Here is a 19,999-nt window from a genome sequence, read left to right as displayed (position 1 = left end):
AGGGAGTGGGTGCCAGGGGAGGCAAGTTGTGCACATGCCATGTCAGATCCTGTTTAAAATCTTGATGCTTTGTTCATCATGGATTTTTCTTGCCTCTGTGTTGTTTTTTAAATATTGTATTAAAATATTGTTTATCTTGATAACTGAGCTTTTGGGCACCCACTTACATTTCCTCCCCAAAGTGTGTGCCTCTCTCACCTCACTTTACTCCCAGTATCATTAGTATAATCATTGGTATCACGTTGGAAGAGGAGTTCCCTATTTATTTGTTGATCGCCCCTACTAAATTCGGAGATATTTAGAGATTGCACCCATGTCTTGTGTCCATAAAGCCTTGTGAAGAGTTGGCACAGAGTAGGTGTTCAAGAAATAGTTGTGGAAACAAACTTTCTGCTCCACAATAATTCAAAGGAAGACTAGCCTCCCTTCAGTGAGAAGAAAGAACTAGCTGACCTCTTCAATCTCATGTAGTACGATTAGTCCATTGTGTGTCGTTGCTGGCAGGAATCCTGTCAATATCATTTACATGCTAACCACAGCTGTCAGGTACTGAGAATCTGCTAGGGCCAAGCACTTCACACACCTCCTCTCAAATTCTCACCCCAGAGCTGGAAACTGAGGCTCTGCAGTGTGGAACCACCTGCCTGGGGCCACACAGCTCGTAAGCTAGTAAGTGACAGTCAGCACAGGCCAGTGAGTCCAGACTTGGGTTCTTTCCATTCTACCACCTTCCTTTCTCTTTCAGCTCACAGTCTGTCACTGAACAGACTGTGGCATGACTGTGGCCTCAGAGAAGGGAGCGGGCAAGTGAAGATGATGGTGAAGTTATACAAAGAAAAGATCCGCACACACCTGAATCCCCCAAGGGGAGGGGAGTTGCCCGGCCCTTCTGTGTCCCTGAGCAACGCCATCTCTGACCACTGCTATGGGGTTGTTGTGGACATTATCCCATACTGTGGTGCGGCCCTGACCTGTATCCACTTGAAGGGATGGATCCAGGACTTGTCTGTGTGTCTCAAATACTTGTCTTCCTGACCTGCCTCCTTTCAAATAAATTGAGTAGTTCGTCCGACCGATGACAAGAAGTCTATATGGTTGGGCAGCTGGTGATGGGCACCCTAGATCAGAAACAAGGAACCAGTTGCACCCAGCATTGTGTTCTTTGTTTCCAAACTACAGTGGGTCAGCACTAAGTGTCTAAGACCCTACTCTGATTTCCACCATGAATGACATAGTTGTATTTTCCAAAGTGCATTTCTTAAAACATCAGTACTATGGGCACCTGGGTGGCTCAATCAGTTAAGCATCTGCCTTTGGCTCAGGTCTTGATCCTGGAACGGAGTCCCACATGGGGCTCCTTGCTCAGCGAAGAGTCTGCTTCTCCCTGTGCCCATCGCCTCATTTGTGCGTGCTCTCTCCCTCTCTCTCCCTCTCTCTCTCTCACTTACCCTGTCTCTCAAATAAATAAATAAAATCTTTATATTAAAAAAACCAACCATCAGTAGTATGGCGTTCTGTGGTTAAGGAAGGTGAAACAGGCATTTCTATCTCGGTATTTCTCAGAACCTTCAAAAGGCTGACATGGGAGGTGACCCTCCAAGACAGGTACATCTCAGGCAGCATTCCTCCAACGCACTTGCCAGGGAAGCNTTTTTTAAAAAAATCTTTTCTGCACTGAGTTAGCCGCCGAGGTAATATGTCTCCATTTTGCATCAGAGATATTATGTCTCATATATTGAAAATACTCTCAGCAGACAGAACAATATTAGTGGAAGGAGGGTTGGACTTCAGATGGGAATAATATTCTTAAACTTCCCACAACTTGTTTTGTTGTCCTCTTCGTCTAGTGGGAATTTAGTCTTCAAGAATCTAATGGCACTTTGGATAGATTTTATGTTGTTTTCTTATCTCAGTCTCTCCAAATGGCAACTCTGAATACTCCAGTACAATTAGAATCGAGGTGAAACCAGTGGAGAGTTATTTTTAAAAATGAATAGGTTTCTGAGGTAATCATTCTCATTCATTCATCACTTCAACAAATATTTATTGAGCTACTACTACATATCAGACACTGTTCTAGACACTGGGGATCCACGAGTGAAGAAAAAGGGGCCAAGCCCTTGTCCTCATGGAGTTTGCCTTCGTGATTTCTTAGAATAACTCAGAGGATTGAAATGATATCAGGTGCACATGATGACAGGAACGATGATGGGCAAGCTCTTTTAGAAAGCCTTTCATGATCTTCCATGACCCTCCAAGCTAAGCTCAGTCCCTTCCTCTGTGCCCCCCAGGATATCCCCTGGGCGTATCATAGCCCCTTGGGGCACCTGATATCTCAGTGGGTTGCTTTTGTATCTTGGCCCAGTTAACTCAACCCTTTTGAGCTTAATAACTAGCTAATCCCTACTGAGCACTACTATGTGCCCAGCTCTCCGCTAAGTGTTTTACGTAAATCATTTTATCTACTCCTTCTACCAACCCTACGTGGTAGATCCCATTACTATCACTCCCACTGATAAGAAAACTGAAGCCCAGCAATGTTAAGTAACCTACTCAAGGTCAGTCATATGGGTAGTAAGTGACGGAACCCATAGTAAGGGCCCAGTAAATGTTCGCCTCATGGTANCTACAGTGGGTCAGCACTAAGTGTCTAAGACCCTACTCTGATTTCCACCATGAATGACATAGTTGTATTTTCCAAAGTGCATTTCTTAAAACATCAGTACTATGGGCACCTGGGTGGCTCAGTCAGTTAAGCATCTGCCTTTGGCTCAGGTCTTGATCCTGGAACGGAGTCCCACATGGGGCTCCTTGCTCAGCGAAGAGTCTGCTTCTCCCTGTGCCCATCACCTCATTTGTGCGTGCTCTCTCCCTCTCTCTCCCTCTCTCTCTCTCACTTACCCTGTCTCTCAAATTAATAAATAAAATCTTTATATTAAAAAAACCAACCATCAGTAGTATGGCGTTCTGTGGTTAAGGAAGGTGAAACAGGCATTTCTATCTCGGTATTTCTCAGAACCTTCAAAAGGCTGACATGGGAGGTGACCCTCCAAGACAGGTACATCTCAGGCAGCATTCCTCCAACGCACTTGCCAGGGAAGCCTGGTACGTGCAGCACCTCCACACGGAATGCACTTTGGGAAGCTGCATGTCAGGATCTTTTAAATAGTATCTCATTAGAAAGCGCCAAGAAGGTGAAACCTTGAGAAGTGATTCTTAAGGAACCAAATGGTAATGCCCTCCTTTTTTCCTTCTGCACTACAAAAATGAAAAGTCATATAACTAAAATGGAGGAAAGTTTTGAAAATAAAAATAAATCGCCCTTGTTTTCCCAACTTTAGAATATTCCTTTCTTGTCTTTTCCGTATCTGTACATCTCCAAACGTGTATCCGTATGTGTGTGAGTATCTGGCGGTGAAAGTGTGCAGACACTATACTAATTGCTTTGCATTTAAGCCTCACCATAACCGTGTGAGTTAGCAAACACGATCCCCGTGTTAGAGATTTGGAAATGGAGGCTCAGAGGGTTTAAGTAACTTCCCAAAGTTGCACAGCACATAGGTGGCTGAGCCACTGTTTAAACGGTTATTTCTGACTCCACAGACCATGTGTTTAAGCACTGAAATGCTGAAATAGTTCTTTTCTAACCTGGAAAAAAGTATTTGCCCTGAATTTACTACCAGGGAGTTTATCTTCTCTCAGATCCTCATACAGCTCAGTTCTCTGTTGAATGAGAAAAGAACATTCCAAAATTGTTCCCGCTTTTTCTTCTTTCTCCTTGCTTCCCTCTGACTTTCAGTGAGCGTCACAAGGGCCTCACCGCAAGTAATCCTAAATGCGGGACCACATTGTTTTCTGTTTTACGGCTCGATAATTTCCTCTGTTGTAAAAACATTCAGAAATGATTGTGGCTTTTTCTTGAAGCCTCAACATTTTTTAAAAAGTAATTTATTTTGATAGTGCTTTAGCCTCACGATTTCAAATATTAAGTTACTTGGTTCAGGTGATCTTATGTTTTCCCATAAATGTGTTTACGTCACCCCGCAGACTGAGAAATTTCATTCCAGATTTTTTTTCTTTCTTCCTTCATTTGATTTTGTGCAGGAGGAGGACTGAATTCTTTGAACTTGTCAGTAAAGGAGGATATGATTGGAACATCAAAAACCATCGTGATATATTTCGGTAAGAAGCAGCTCTTGTTTATGTGTTTCTTCATCATTTGAAGATTTAGCCATGCTTCTCTGACAGTGCTAAGGGCATACACGTGATTTTTAAAGTAACAAATCTTAGCTTACATTCAAAACATTCAGGGAGTAGTTGAATAATTAGAGAAAAGATAGATGGCATGTCTTTTCATCTTCTAATCCATTATATTTTTGTCCCCTCTCCCTAAATTTGCCTTCAGAATTAGAAAAGGGTGTTCAGATTGGTTCAGTTTCAGCAAGCTGTGACTTCCTCTTTTTCCTGGGGAAGTGGGGTGGGGGTGGGGATGTATGTTGAGGGGAGAGAGGATTTTTGAATCTTAGAAAACAGTGTTCGCCAAAACAAAATAGAGTGTTAACTTTGGGGGTTTCTTTAGAGAAAACAGGCATTATAGATAGAAAACCAATTGGAACAATTTTGGTAGCAGAAATAAGGAGTATGTTCTAGACTTTTCACTGGACTTCGTCCTAGTTGTTTAGAAAAGACAGCAGCAAACCACCGCCCTTAGTGGGACATTTGAACCCCCTGACTGGAGCCATCCCATTGGCTGGGCACTATTCCTCTTTCTCTCAGATTCTGTCCCTCCACTGTCCCGACCTCACCTACCCCCAGACCTTCTGCTGTCTTCGTCCTGTTCCAAAACTGCTAAGCATTCCTGGGAAAGCTTGTGAGGCCTGGACTGAGGCCCGCTGTGTCTGTTCCACAGCCAGGTGACAACCAGAACCACCCAGAGCAGGATCTCTACTGTGACCGCCTCCAGCTTCAGAACGCAGGGCTGACTGCCCCTCCCTCTGCCCCTGACTCTCTTTACCCACACACCAGGACTTCTCACCAGAGGCCCTCTGTTTCTCCCCTCCTGGGTAATATTTCTCTCTGCTATCTTTTCAGACCTTTTTCTTCTTCCTGTCCAGGGTGGGAGGAGACACTTCCTGTCTTCAAAACTAGCCTTTCCCATGTGTCCTAACTCTGTTCCCTCCACCTCCCCTGCCCCTGAACTGGCCCTATCAATTATGCTCCTTTGCATTTTTAAAATCTGGTTTTTTCCATCATGAGCATTCTAGGCCTAAAAATATGCTTGTATCTCCTCAGACCAAAAAAAAAAAAAAAATCATTCCTGAAATCTGCCTTCTTCTCAAGGTCCATTTGTAGTTCCCTTCTCCCCTTCAGTTCCACACTTGACTCACACTCCTCCTAACTTTTTGCAAGGCAATGTGTTTCTTTTTAAATAATTTTTAGTTCCACAAGTAATTATAGGAATATATCTTTCTGTAAAAAATGAAAACATGAGAGATGAGCCCCCAGACCGCCTCTGGGCTTCACTCCCAATTCCCATACTGACACACAGCTATACACTCTGTTATCAATTTGTTGTATCCTTTCCAACCACTTCCAAAGTATTTATGTATGTGTATATTCTAAGGAAAATTACTGTTGAGTGTGGATTTGTTTGTTTGTTTTAACATAAGTTATATATTTATATATCAATCTGAACTGGCTTGTTCACTCAACTATATGCCATGGAATTTTGTCCGTGTCCATACGTCATCAGTTTTTACTGTTGCACAGCATTCCAAAGTATGGAGTTACCACAGAGTGGTTAGCTGTTCCTCCACTGAGGAATTCAGTCTACGAAGTGTGACTTCTGCTCCTTTTGAAAGTCACCAGTCACCTGCCAAGGATCAAATTCTAGGGCCTTCATTCTCTTCCTGGATCTCATCACATCCCCTAATCGTACCGGTCTTTCTGTTCTCGAAGCCCTCCCCGGCCTTGGAGGCTGCAAAGCCATGCGCTTCCAGATTTTCTGCTCTCTTCTGACTCTTTGTCCTCCTTCAGCTTTTCTCCTCCCCACCACCCCTGAAATGTAAGCACCTCCGAGGATGTATTTTGGGGATTCCTCTCCTGTTTCTCAGCTTCCTCATGGCTTCAACTGCCACCTCTTCTCACATGATTCCTGCCCCATCTCTCCAGCCTGGCCTCTCTTCTGAGCACATCCCCTAAAATGCCAGTGCTCATTCCACTTCTCCACCTGGCTGTTTGCCTGCAGAGGTTTTCAAACGTTTTTTTGGCAGGGAACCCCAAATGGAAGAAAAATCTTATTTGGAAGCACAGTGTGTAAAACAGAGGTGCTCCCGGAGCTCTACACTGCCGCCCCCCCCCCCGCTTTGCCTTCCCTCCCCCATTTCATGTTGACTCTGATCACGTGCAGTGGGGGTTCTGGGGGACCACCATCGTAGAGAACTTGAAAATAGTAATAAAACCAAATAAAAGTCGCTCTGCTTTTTATCATCACCACGTGCCTGTGGTCTAAACAATGTCAATGATAAGATACTTCTCCCCGAGAAAAATCTTGTGTTGGTAGAAGTTCCAAACAATTGCTGAATTTACTGTTGAGTATCAAAATAATTGATATGAAAGCTTCAAATGAGCACATTATTACTTACCCTTTAGTTGTGCACCGTGGTACCTGTAAGTTCATTGCAAGCATGCGCGGGGACCCAGTGAGCCGCTTGACACGGGCGAACGCAGAGACACTTCATGTCTAAGCTCCTGACCTTCTTTCAGAGCCTTTCGCACGGGCTCCGGGGCTAGTTCGAGTCTTCGACCCTACGGAGTTTCACATTCTGCTTTCAAACGGTATATCCAGAAGAAAGGACAATAGCACCGTAGTGGCAAGGATGAAAAAACATAACTTGACTTACTTCGCTTCTGTCATTTTGTGGTGACCTTTCGACGTTTTATTTGTGTTTTAAAATTTAAAACTGTGACACAGAGGGCGAAGTGTGAAGTGTGATTGTTTTGTTTGGTGAGTGCCAAATTCAGTTCATATGTGAACTGTTTTACTGACTGTGAATCTATTTTTTAAATTAAATGGATTCATTTTCATTGTGAATTGCTTTAAAACTGGAGAACAAATCAAGAAAATGATGCTTAACACAAGATTGTTGTTGAAATGACTTGGTATATAGAGGGGAGGTGCAAGAAACATGCTCTGCTGTGAGCATCAGACACTCTGGATGCCGTGCAGTCAGTCACAGAGCTGGCCATGCCCTCGGTGCTCCTGACCATTCATTCATCCCACGCTGCATAGCTGCACACCCCCCACCACCGACTGAACTAGAATTACGTGGGCCTCAAGAGTAACTTCTGACTCTAGAAAAGACCTTTCAGTTCTTCTAGAGGCTCGATCTAAACAATACAGTAAAACTACTCATTCACCTCCTTTGGTCCTTCCTTTGGAATCTCTGAGCCTTCTCCTTGCCTTTCCATTCTCCTGCCCTTCCTTGTTTTAGGCCCTTATCCACTGATACTTTCCAACTGGTCTCCCTGCTTCCCTTCTCTCCTTCTCCAAACTCTTTTCACACCCACCACCTAAAGTTCTGCCTGGAAGGTCTAGCCAGGTCATTCCTGAGCCCCCAACCTTAACAGACTCCCCAGTGCCAGCTGGAGAAAGCTTTCAGACCCCCGCCAGCCCATCCTCCCTCCCAGACTCTTTCTGTCTTCCTTCTCAGTATGGACTTCCGGCTCTGCTGTACAGCATTCACTGCAAATAGAGACCCTTCGGTCAGACTTTATGAATTCTGGCTCCAGCTTCGATACTTCCTCACTGTGTAATCTCTGGCCAACTTTCTAACCTGTCTGATCAAGGAATGCAAAACACTATTTTCTTTGTAAAATGGAGGTAATAATCGTATCCCTGCCTCATTGAGAGACTCTGTAAATCACTGTGTAGTGCTGGCTCGATTAATGGTACCTATTAGAATGATCACTATCTGAGCACCTAGCCAGATACTCAATACACTTGTTGATTGACTGATTAATGGTGATATTAATTTGAGAAGTAAGCCTTGAATTATCAAGCAGATGGAACCTAAGTCATTGCCCAAGTTATGGTATAAGTAGGCAACCTCATAGAGATTATTTCCTGTCTAGGAGAGAGATTGCAAAGTTCAAGGCATTACCTACAGTCTTGTCTCCCTCTGGTACCAGCAGAACCTAAAAGGAGAAGCATCTGAGTGTAGCAAGAGGGGCTCTGGTAGCTTTGTGATAAACACAGAATCCTGAATCCTTACTCACTTTGGGAAAATTACTTAATCTCTCTGTGCTTCTATTTACCTCTCTGTAAAATGGGAGTAACGGCCCCTCCCTCTGAGGGTTCAGAAGATTCATTTAGTTAGTAGTTAGTGGGTCAGCACTTAGTAAGGAGGCAGGCACACAGCAGAGCGCCTGTTACACAAGCTCGAATATGAAGAATGCACCAATGCGTTGCTCTGCTTAGGGCTTCGCACAGGAGTGCTTGGGATTCAATGCAGCCTAACTCCTGGAGCGGGCTGCTGAGGCCGGCTTGCCTGGCGGTGCTTTGAATGACCTATTGTTACCTGCCACTCTGCCTTGCTCCCTGGAGGGGTTTCCTGGGGAAGTTACACAAACCCCGCTACCATCCAGGCGTGCTCTGCCATCTGGGAAGCAGACATGTTTCCAAGGCATTCGAGTCCGGCAGGGTATGAAATATTAACACCCGACATCGGGACAGCCCCGTGACCTCTAACAACACACCCCTTTCTTCCAAAAGGAGCCAACCAAGATGTGGTCTCTCAATTCCAATCCTTCATGGCTTTTCATCACGTACTGCTGGCTTTAGTACAAAGAAAGCAGATTTTAGACAAAGGGTGTACCTTGTTTTTCCCAACTCTGCACCACATCAGATGAGAAGCACCAGAGCTATCCACAATTTAAATTGTTCCCCATGTTTTTATATCCGTGTTTCAGGGTGAATTCTAGTTAAACCCAATAGAAACCTGCCCCTCCAAGATCTGGTTCAGACCTTCCCGTGCTTTCTTATGTGCTCCAATTAAGGAAAGCTGCGGCTGAATATGTTTCTTCTTCATAATGCTTATAAAACATGGTTGCAGCCAGGTAATAAACTGGAGTGAGACAGTGTGGCTCTCCCGGTAAATCTTAGCTCCGTCGGGCAGGTGGAAATGAAGGAGGTCCTACAGTGGCGAGCGCCTCGCCACTTTGCTGTAGGTTCCTGTCCATTCCCATCCATCAGCGGTAAGCTGGCGAAGAGATTCATCAGCTATGTCTATGGTATTCTATGCTGATTCCCCTGACACTAGTTAAAAATAAAAAGCCTTGTCCATTAGAGATTAGTTTAAGCAGAGCTTGCTTAGCTCAGGTATAGAGAAAAAAGCGCTTTGTCTTCCTTGGTCCACTGCAGACCTAACAAAAGGGCAGCCGAGGGTGTGTGCGAGCTTTGTCTTCCTAAGCAGTGTGGCTGCATGATGGAGATGCTAAACATGGGGACTGTAAACAGTGCTTCCCTTGTTGAGGGAAAGACACGTGAGTGTTGGCCTGGGTCCCATTTTATTTATTTATGTATCTAGGACAGGTTTGTTTAGGAATGCAACAAAAGATTATTCAGGCTGTTTTGTTTGGTTCTGTTTTTCAGATCAATGTTAATGACAGCCTGTGACCTTGGAGCCGTGACCAAACCGTGGGAGATCTCAAGACAGGCAAGTAGTGATTAATGGCAGGGCCTGGCAGAGGAGGGACTAGTGGTGGCGGGGGCGGGGGGCAATATTCCCAGAGCCCCGACTCCCGGGCACTGAAGCCCTAGTTAATTTGCATCAGTATTAACATGGTGTAAAAAATAGCAGGAGGCTCAGGCGAGACATAGTTTATTGCACAGCCGTTCTTTAACGTGCTTCCACCGAGTCATAATATGCCTGATTCGCTAAGATTTTTTTAACACTCTAAATCCAAATAACACATTGTGTTATTGTTAGTGTGTCCTAAGGCAAGAGTTTCAAAAATAGGGTTTTTAAATAGGTAATCGTGTTTTAGCTAAAGGTCTGCTTTTTTCTCATCTTAAAAAAAGAGAGAGAGAAAAAAAAGAAAGCAAGGAAGTCAAAAGAACATTTTAGTTTTCTTTTAAAGGACTATTTAGAGATCAGATCACTTTGGGCACAGCGTGTGATATCCATACTTAATTTGTACAAAAATCATGCCTTTACCACTATCTGGTTTCACTGCCGAACACGTTAGTTTAGAGCAAGAATAGTTTTCAAGCCAGTAGACACACACTTTAAGATTCTTGAATACTGAAGTATTTGGAGATTAATATCTTTTCAATTTGTATGAGGCACCGACTGTGTGGGGTCTAAAATAGTAACTTGGTATCTTAAGTCTCAACATTTTAGGGAAAATAAAATAGATTAATATAACAATAAATAACTAATATTTATTGACTAAATATCTAATATCCAAATATCTAATTTCTAAGCCCCCATGCCTTTGATTTAGGTATAGTTACTCCAGTAGGCTGAATAATAGCAACTCAAAGACAGCAGATCCTAATTTCTGAAACCTGTAAACATTGCCTTAGAAGCAAAAAGGGTCTTTGCAGATGTTACGAAGTTAAGGACCTTCATTGTCTTTATCATTGTCATTATCCTGGATTATCCAGCTGGGCCCTAAATTCAATGACAGACATCATTAGAAGAGAGAGACTCAGGGAGATTACACATTCAGAAGAGGAGAAGGGGATGTGAAGACAAGGCAGAGAGTGGAGCGATGCAGCCACAAGCAAAGGAAAGGTGGCAGCCACCAGAATCTGGAAGGCACAGAGGACAGATTCTCCCCTAGAGGTTCCAGAGTGAGCTTGGCCTTGGCAACACTTTGATTTCTCTCCAGTGAACTGATGTTGAGCTGCTAACCTCTAGAACTAGGAGAGAATAGATTACTATTGTTTTTGTTTTTTAAAGATGTTATTTATTTATTTGACAGAGAGACAGAGAGCGCACAAGCAGGGGGAGCAACAGGCAGAGGGAGAAGCAGGCTCCCTGCTGAGCAAGGAGCCTGATGTGGGACTTGATCCCAGGACCCTGAGATCATGACCTGAGCCAAAGGCAGATGCTTAACCGACTGAGCCACCCAGGCGCCCTGATTCCTGATGTTTTAAGCCACCAAGTTTGTGGTCATGCCTGGCAACCCTGGGAAACTAATACAATGATTACCCATAATTCACAAATAGGAAAAGTGAAGCCTAGAGAGGATAGCTTGAGGTTATATGGCTAGTAACTCGTGCTGCTCGGTATTGAAATCCCAGCAGATTAGGCTCCAAAGCCTTCATTCTTTACAGCGCCTTGCACTGCCTCATACTGGATACATCAGTCAGCATTTTTAAATGATGCCAGTGTGTCAGCACAATGAGTGGTCATCCCTCAGCCTCAAAACAACTGGTACTGTTCCTCATTTTGGACTGGGGCTGAAGGAGCAGTTACCATCTGGATCATTCCGACAGAGGCCCTAGCCTGCCTTGTACTAGCACGTAAATGCCCCTTCCCAGAAATTCAGTGGCCAGAACTTGTCACAAGACCCCGCTCAATCAGGAAGATCCTTTTGTGTGCCCAGAATGTAGAAAGCCAGAAATAGTTAATGGAAATGTGACTACCACACTTTGCCCTTCTAATCACCAAAAGTGTGATTCACTCTCCTTCCTGCAGGCAAAATATACTCAGCCTTTCCCCAAGGGAAACGACCCAAATGCTCCCCCTAGTTGTGGGTCAAGCTCAAAGTCCAGGATCTCTGGGTGATTCATCCCAATCTCTACATCAGGTCTGGATGCAAATTAAATACCTACACACACCCCCAACACAGCACCTGACATACACCCAAACCACAAAATACTCCTGATAACACTCCCATTCAGAAAGGAAAGAGATGCCCCACATTTGGCAGTTAGGGGGCCATAGCAATTCCAGAATCCCACTGGGCATTCACTGTGAGGCCATCCACCCTGAGGTAGGCTCTGGCTCTCTGCGAGATGCTCCCCAGCCATCGTTGTCCATGGCCGCTAGACCTGTTCTGGGAAATTATCCCTTTTCCATTGCCCTCCTTGGCTATATCCAAAGGGCAGGCAGTTTTCCAACCTGTTTCCCACCCAAAAAACGTTGAGGACCCAAGGCTTGTTTTAGGTTTTAAGTAGTCACGGTCTTATGAGGTTTTTGGCACCAAACTCTCTTGCGCATTTAGTCAGATTCTTATGTCTTTGATTCTAGTAATTTCCATTTGCCAATAACCACATCCACAGTTCTATTCTAGATGGACTTCTCAGATCTGCTCTATCTCTTTGCTTCCTTGTTTTCAAGAACAAAGAAAAATAGCACTGGTACTTCTTTCTTCCTCCTTCATGACCCAATTCCTAGCAGTCGGGGCCTAACAGGTGCCAGTGAGAGAACCACGTTCTCTGGGCCATTTTGTACAACTGAAAGGACATCCCGGGTACCGCATAATTTGTCCAAAGTTCTCAGTTGTGAGTGCACTGGCCATACCTTTGATTCTTGTTGTAAGGCTGAGGTTTTGGGGTTTTTTCTTAAGGTTTTATTTTTAAGTAATCTCTACACCCAACATGGGGCTTGAACTCACAACCCTGAGATCAAGAGTCACATACTCCACCAACTGAGCCTGCCAGGCGCCTTGCAAGGCTGGGTCTTGATCAGCCTTTGTCATTCAAATCATATTTCAATTTTTATTTTTACAGTTTGGGGTTAGAAAGCAGCTTCATCTCCCATCCCTGAAATGAAGACTGATCTCTCTTCCTTTTCATTCCTGATGATAAGCCTGCCAATCCTCTTCTGAACTCACTTCTTATAATACTTAGCAAAACATAGTCAATAGCAATCGTCACATGCTACTAACATGTGTTTTCCAATCTCTTCCCCTAAGGCGGTAATTCATTAGATACATTATTTGCTTTATTTCAGTGAGAATTGTACAAATTATTTTGCCACTGTGTAACATGTGCCATCATCCTTACAGCCTCCAACATTTCCTCACTGTCTTATACTTGACCCCCTGCTGATTCCACATATTTTAGGGTCTTCTTATTGTTCTTCCTTTTTTTTTCTTTCTTTTCCTTTTAACAGCAGCACCTCATTTCCATACTCATTTTTGTGTTAGTCAAAATAGGGTCAGTTTTGCTGCAGTAACAAATATATTCTCAAATTTCGTTGCTTAACTCAAAGAAAAGCTAATTTCTTTGCTCCTGTCACAGTCCAGTGTAGATTGGGCAGTTTTCCTACAAAGTTCTCTTCAAATAAATAGCTCTCCTCCAACTGAGCCTCAGCTTTCGTTTTAGTGTGACATATTTGAAGTTACATAAAGCAGGGTAAGTGGGAAGAATTTGCACGTCAAGTAGCTTATTTCTACATCTCTGCCCACTCTTCACTGCCTCAGTGTGGGAAGGCTCCCCTACAGTAAAGTTGGGGAACAGAGAAGAGGTAGGTATCTTCCAGGTATTGGGGGAAAGTTTAGTAGTGGGGTGGCCACTCTGATTGGGATGGAAAGAGGCAGAGGAGTGGAGAGTGGGAGAAAGTTCAGGGGACCAGAGGGAAAACAGAGAAGATCAGAAAGAGAGTGGGATGAGGTGTGATGTGCCAGGCCTTTCAGAAACCCCAGTGAAATGCGTGTCAACAACATTAGTCAACAACTAAAGGAGCAATAGACCACTTGTGAGCAGGAAAAGGACAGGAGAAAGTCCTTAGAAGGACAAAGAGTTTCTGCATTGATATTTTAGACCAACGTGGGAGGGCCACTGGCCACTTGAAGGTGGTCTTCTTGGTCATTGATGTAAATGATACTTGATTTTTAGGACGTGAGGTTCTGCTGATAAGTGAGACCCAAGAGTTCAGGGAAATAAAACACAAAACCATGTTTTCCCAAACATTTCCATCAGAAATCTTGTCACAACTCTAAATTGAAGATCTCATATGTGTTTGTCTCCAAATCAAATAGGTTAAAATGTTCTCAAAAACGTACTCACTTCTTTGATCTTAGGAAACATTTGGACAAAAACAATGGAACCTTCTTTTAAAAGTATAAATACATTTCTAATCTCCTAGATGTTGATTTTTTAACATTTCCTTACGAAATTTTTTTTTTTTTTACTGGTGTCTATTCCAGTCTTCCTTCCTCACACACAGGACTCTAAGCATGTGGGTTTCCCCAGTGATCCCCCAAGGCCTGATTAGCATCTCAATTTCCTTCTTTAATAAAAAATTCAATCAGGAGCCACTTAATGTTCCTGATTGGGTTTTTAAGTACAAATGAAACAGTGGTACAAGTTGAGCCGTGAAAGAAGCACAGGGGAGACAGCCAGGACCACTTTCGAAAGATCAAGGACAGGATTCTGTTTTAATTTCTTTGCTTTCCAGGGGCTATAGACCTCAGCAGGACTCCTACCTTGGGGTGACCCGATGTGCACATTTGTATTCTTTAGTGCAAAAGACCCACCTCAGAGCCATCTGAGGGAGTGTTCTGGGAGCTGAGTAAATGAGGCCAGGCCCTTAGGGGACCATTTCTTTTTTAAAGGAAGGCCAAGACAGAGAGAGAGGTCTGGAGTGCTAATGGGAAAGGTAGTGGCAGAGACGAGAGAGAGAGAGAGAGAGAGAGAGAGAGAGAGAGAGAGAGAGAGAGAGAAAGAAACCGGGCCCTAGAAAAATTGACCCATAAAAACTAGTTTTATGCTATTGAATTTTTTAAAGGTACCCATGTTCCTTATTAGAAATGTTTAAAATCTGAATGACTAGATATTCTATTTCTTTATAAATGAGCTACATACTTGCTTTTCTCAGGGTGTGTGTGTGTGAGAGAGAGAGAGAGAGACGGAGAGAGATGTTTTTATGTCTTATCAATGGTTATGATTTATGGTTGGCAGACTTTCTTGAGAGATACACTTAAGTAAATTATCTTGATTCTTTCTACTTGACCAACACTAAACCAGCCTTTTCTAGACCTTAGAACCTTGTCTTTGTAAGAGCCTAGAATAGAGGAAAACTAGTCTGGGGATCCAGATCTTCTTGCCATCAAGTTTTCTGGAATTTTCTTTTTCCCGCTCTTCCAAATTTTCTAAAGCCAGCAAGTTCATCTCAGAGATTTCCTAGATGCACACTGTAGTGTTGTTGAAAATACCTGTTTAACTCTTACATGCTCTATCGGTATGCTCCCCATAAGCTATTATTAGAAGCACAGGGCTCTGAGAAGCTTCTCTTTAGCTTAACAATGATCAATGAGCAACTTCTGATCATCCATGCTAATAGATGAAAAGTGGAAAAATAGAAGTCCTTACTTTGGAAAAATCTCTACCATTTGGGCATTTGGGGTAGAACCACCATTCCATCGTGCTTGTACCAACTGGAACGTACCATAAATTAAAACTTTTAGTACCTAGATTAAGACAGCCTGAAGACCAAATCAACATTCTTCAAAGTGCATCATGACACACTGTAGAAAAACCTGGTATGAACAGTCACTCTAGCATTCGTCCCACCCCTTGGCTGATGGCTCCAGTAAGAAGCAGAACTGTGCCCTGGGGTTATCCTCTCCAGAGTGCATGAAAACATTGGTAGGGTGAGGCAGTTAAGAGTTTGGGGGATGGCAAATGAAACCAAGCTAAGATAAAAGTATGCAACAATCTATGTAGAAACAACCAAGATTTAGCTAAATTATTATTACAAGCATATCATATTATAAAAACAAAAATTATTATTAGGCATTATTTGCTTTGTTTTTCTGCAGTAAGAACATTTCCTACTTTGCAGGTGGCAACCCAGTGCCTCATCCTGAATACGGAATCTCTACTGTCCGAGATCACGTACTAGCGTGCATCTAAAATACCTTGCATAGGTTCTTCTGATTAAAAGGAAATCAGTTTCACTGATTCAAGTCTGCAATACCTTGAAACAAAAAAATGTTAACGTACTTCTTCAAAAGCTCTTTAAATGATTATCTGGGTTGAAGATCAACACCATACACGGAAGGCAGAAATAACTTCTGAGTGTTATGATACATCACACATAACCATATAATAAATATATATGTTTCAGGTGGCTGAACTTGTAACCAGTGAGTTCTTTGAACAAGGAGATCGGGAGAGATCAGAACTCAAACTCACTCCTTCAGTAAGTTCGTCTTTTATTATGATGCATTTACCCTTTGGAATGACATTTTCGAAAATAACTCCAAATCACAACTTGAAAGTGGGAAGGACTGAAAGTTGGATTTAAGGAAGCAGTTCTGAAATTTTAAAACTTTAGTTAAATTTAATGCTAACCACTCTTATCCCCAGGTTTCTGATGAAGAGTGGTGAGCACTTAACAAGCATTTCCTGAGTTCCCGCGGTGGGCCAGGTAGCCGCGAGGAGGGATGTGCAGAGTGGCATTTGAGTAACTCAAAGCCCAGTGCTGGCATTTTGTATATGGTCAGTAGCAACTTCAGAATAGAAATACAGACAAAAATTAAAGGCAAGCTGTCCAGCCTTGAGCAGCTAGAATGGACAGCCGCAGTAAATAATGGATGTTCTGGATTTTATTTTCCAATTTCAGACTTTCCAAAATCCCAAACCCAAATCATTTCAAGTCTCTGTTTCTTTTATTTGTTTACAAAATGAGGTTTCACTTGGGGAACTCGATTCTGTTGATTGAAATGCCACTTTTATTGGAATCATCCATTCAATTATTATTTGAAAATGCTTACTGTGGGCTCGGGATGATGCTGTTTTTACTCAAACAAGACAAAAGACATACACGTCCCCATCACCACCCACAAGAAGGGGGTGGCCTCTTTACTCCTAACGAAGGGTTAGCTAGAAACGCATCACCCAACAACTCAAGGAATGACGCAAAGTGTTGGAAAGCCGGCCCAGAGCGTTGGATTCAGTGCAGCTCCAGGAATGTGTCCGTTGTCAAGAATGTCTGTTTATGACGATTCAAGTCAACTGAGTTTTGAACATTTGGAGGTATTTATAAGATCTTCAAGTTTTAAGATGCCTTTCTTTGCTGATATTTAAAAGCAAGGATAGACAGCAGAACCAGCTTCTAGTTAAACAGCGTCACCTGCTTGAAGTCAGACCCACGGCCTTACTAATTTCGACTGTTGCTCATTTGCTGCTTACCTTGGTAAGGTCAGAAGACTGCATCGGTTAGAACACTCACCCAGTAGTTTGGTTTCCAAAGCAACATCTATTTATACTGTTCCCAAAATCTCCCTTTATTCTTTTCTGGTGGTGTCACCAGATTTGGCCATAAAAATAAAGATACTAGATCAGGATACATCGTTAATGTGTAACACCTCGTACAACCCAGATTTCTCTCAGCTACATATCTATTTTCAAATTAAAGCTTTCCTCCACTTAAAGAGAACTCTTTCAGAGGCAGCCTCTGCAGGGTCTCCAATGCAGCAATACCACAGGTCATTTCATTAAATGAGAAAAAATATGAGTCAGCTGCCAGCATTGGCGAGCCGGCAGGGGCAGTGACGCAGCACTAAGGAGCCTTTGTCTGGAGGCTCAGGTAAGGCGTTCTCTGAAGAAATAAATGAAATTAATTTTGCAGTGGGAACATAGCTCTAAATGCTACTCTCTCCTCACAAAAGGCTACTTAACATTGCTGATGACAGTCTCCTGGGCGGGGCTATTTCTTATTCGGCCTTTTCCAGAGATGTCTGGAAATGCATGCACATAGAGGTGACACCAGCAGTGTCTGTTATTCCTTGATATTTAGGAAGAAAATTGTCTGGGAGCCCCATAAGGTGTCATGGTCCTAAAGGTCATTAGAGTAACCAAAGTGTTAATGGTGGAAGCAGTGAGTCAGTTCATAAAACCTGCTTGAGCACCTCCAGGTATCAAGCACGAAGCTGGGCGCTGTGCATCCCGCCGTGAGTGAGGCGCCATCTTCCCTGCCCTTCCCCAAAACTTGTCAACTGATGGGAAATATAGATATTAAATAAATGATCACTCAGGGCACCTGGGTGGTTCAGTTGGTTAAGAGTCTGCCTTTGGCTCAGATCATGATCCCAGTGTCCTGGGATCAAGTCCCCCATTGGGTTCCCTGCTCAACGGAGAGTCTGTTTCTCCCTCTCCTTCTGCCTTCCTCCCAACGCTTGTGCTTGCTCTCTCACACATGCACTCTCTCTCAAATAAATAAATCTTTAAAAGTGAATAGATAAGTAATCACTCATAACCAATTATAGGATGCAAAATCCTGTAGAAGGAAGGCACAGGACACTCAAAAATGTTTATTGAGAAGTGACTAGTCTGCAAATAAACTCTTACAGTTATGGTCAACTGATTTTCAAAAGGATGCTAAGATAGTTCAATGGGGGAGGAAAGTAGTCTTTTCAAATAGTGCAGGGACAGTAGGATAGCCACTGCAGATGAGTCAAGTTAGACCCCTCCCTCTCACCAAGCCTCAGAATAACCTCAAAGTGGATCATAGACCTAAATGTAAGAGCTAAAACTATATAAAACTCTTAGAAGAAAACAAGGTGTCGATCTTCTGGATTGGATCTGGCAATGATGTCTTAGATATGACACCAAAAGCACAAGAGACACAAAAGCACAAGAAAAATAAAATAAATTGGATTTCATTAAAATGTAACACTTTGCATCTTAAAGGACACCATCAAGAAAATGAAAAAACAGCCTACAGGATGGGAGAAATTATTTGCAAATCATATATGATACGGGCCTGGCATCTAGAATATATAGCGAATTATGAACAACTCCTAGAAAGACAACCCAATTTTTTAAAAGAGCAAAGGATCTGAATACATATTTCTTCAAAGAATATATATAGATGGCCCATAAACACAGGAAAAGATGCTCAAAATCATTAGTCATCAGGGAACTGCAAACCAAAACCACAGTGAGACACCACTTCATGGGGACTAGCTTTAATTAAAAAGACAGACACTCACCAGTGCCAAGGAGGATGTGGAGAAATTGGAACTTCATACACTGCTGGTGGGCATGTAAAATGGGGCAGTCGCTTTGGAAAACAGTTTGGCAATTCATGAAAACATTAAACGTTAGACTGGGCACATGGCCCAGCAATTCTGCCTCTAGGTATATCCCCAAGAGAAATGAAAACGTACATCCACGTGGAAATTTGTACGTGAAGGTTCACAGCAGCATTACTCATCAGAGCCATGAAGTGGAAACAACCCTCCTGCCCGTCAGCTGAGGAATGGATGAATAAAATGTGGTATAACTATACCATGGAATATCGTTTGGCCATAAAGAGGAATGAAGCGCTGGTGAATGCTACAGGAAGGAGCCTTGAAAACAGCCTGCTCAGAGAAATAAGCCGGTCACAAAAGACCACGGATCATATGATTCCATCTATATGAGCGTGCAGAAAACACGAACAAAAAATAGATTCGTGTTCGCCTAAGGCTGGGGCTTTGGGGGAGAATGAGGAGTGACTGCTAACTGGTATGGTATTTCTTGTTGGGGTGATAAAATTGTTCTAAAATGGACTGTAGTAATGGTTGCACAGCTAATTGTAAACTGAACTAAAAATAAATAAATAAATAAATAAATAAATAAATAAATAAAAGCTCTGGGCACCAGAAACAGCAATTAAGTAAATAAGAAAATCTCAGATAACTCTGAGAGCTCAAGAGTAGATAGCAGAATAATATGTTTAAAGGAACATTTCAGACAAAGACTCCTGCAGTTCACAAGATCCGTTCCTTCCTTCCTTCCTTCCTCCAGCATGCGTCAGTCTTCTCCAGATCCTAGTCCCCTTTCCTGGTATTGCATATTTCACGCTGCAAGACGAGGACGAGCAGAGTCTATGGGAGTCCGTGACCTTCTCCCTGATTCGGGGAGATTTTCCTTGGCAGCGTCTTCTTGTGAGCTTTGGCAGCTCGTGATTTCTGTCCTACCCACTCCCACCCGCATTCATAAGTGTGAAGGATGCTGGCTTTTTCAACATCTCCAGACCAAGGGAATGCC

General features: G+C 43.0%; 1 protein-coding gene across 1 annotated transcript in view; it reads left to right on the top strand.

Annotated features, from left to right (window-relative positions):
* PDE11A (phosphodiesterase 11A) overlaps positions 1-19,999 on the top strand; it is a 374,013-nt gene that overhangs the window by 324,495 nt on the left and 29,519 nt on the right. Inside the window, exons 16-18 of the mRNA XM_034654788.1 lie at positions 4,105-4,182; positions 9,653-9,716; positions 16,089-16,163. Of these exons, the coding sequence (XP_034510679.1) occupies positions 4,105-4,182; positions 9,653-9,716; positions 16,089-16,163 (217 nt within the window). The remainder of the gene's footprint in view (positions 1-4,104; positions 4,183-9,652; positions 9,717-16,088; positions 16,164-19,999) is intronic.

Source organism: Ailuropoda melanoleuca, chromosome 2 (assembly GCF_002007445.2).
Source record: "Ailuropoda melanoleuca isolate Jingjing chromosome 2, ASM200744v2, whole genome shotgun sequence".
Classification (NCBI taxonomy): domain Eukaryota; kingdom Metazoa; phylum Chordata; class Mammalia; order Carnivora; family Ursidae; genus Ailuropoda; species Ailuropoda melanoleuca.
Note: the sequence above shows the minus strand (reverse complement) of the source record. Positions and strands in the feature narration are given on the sequence as shown.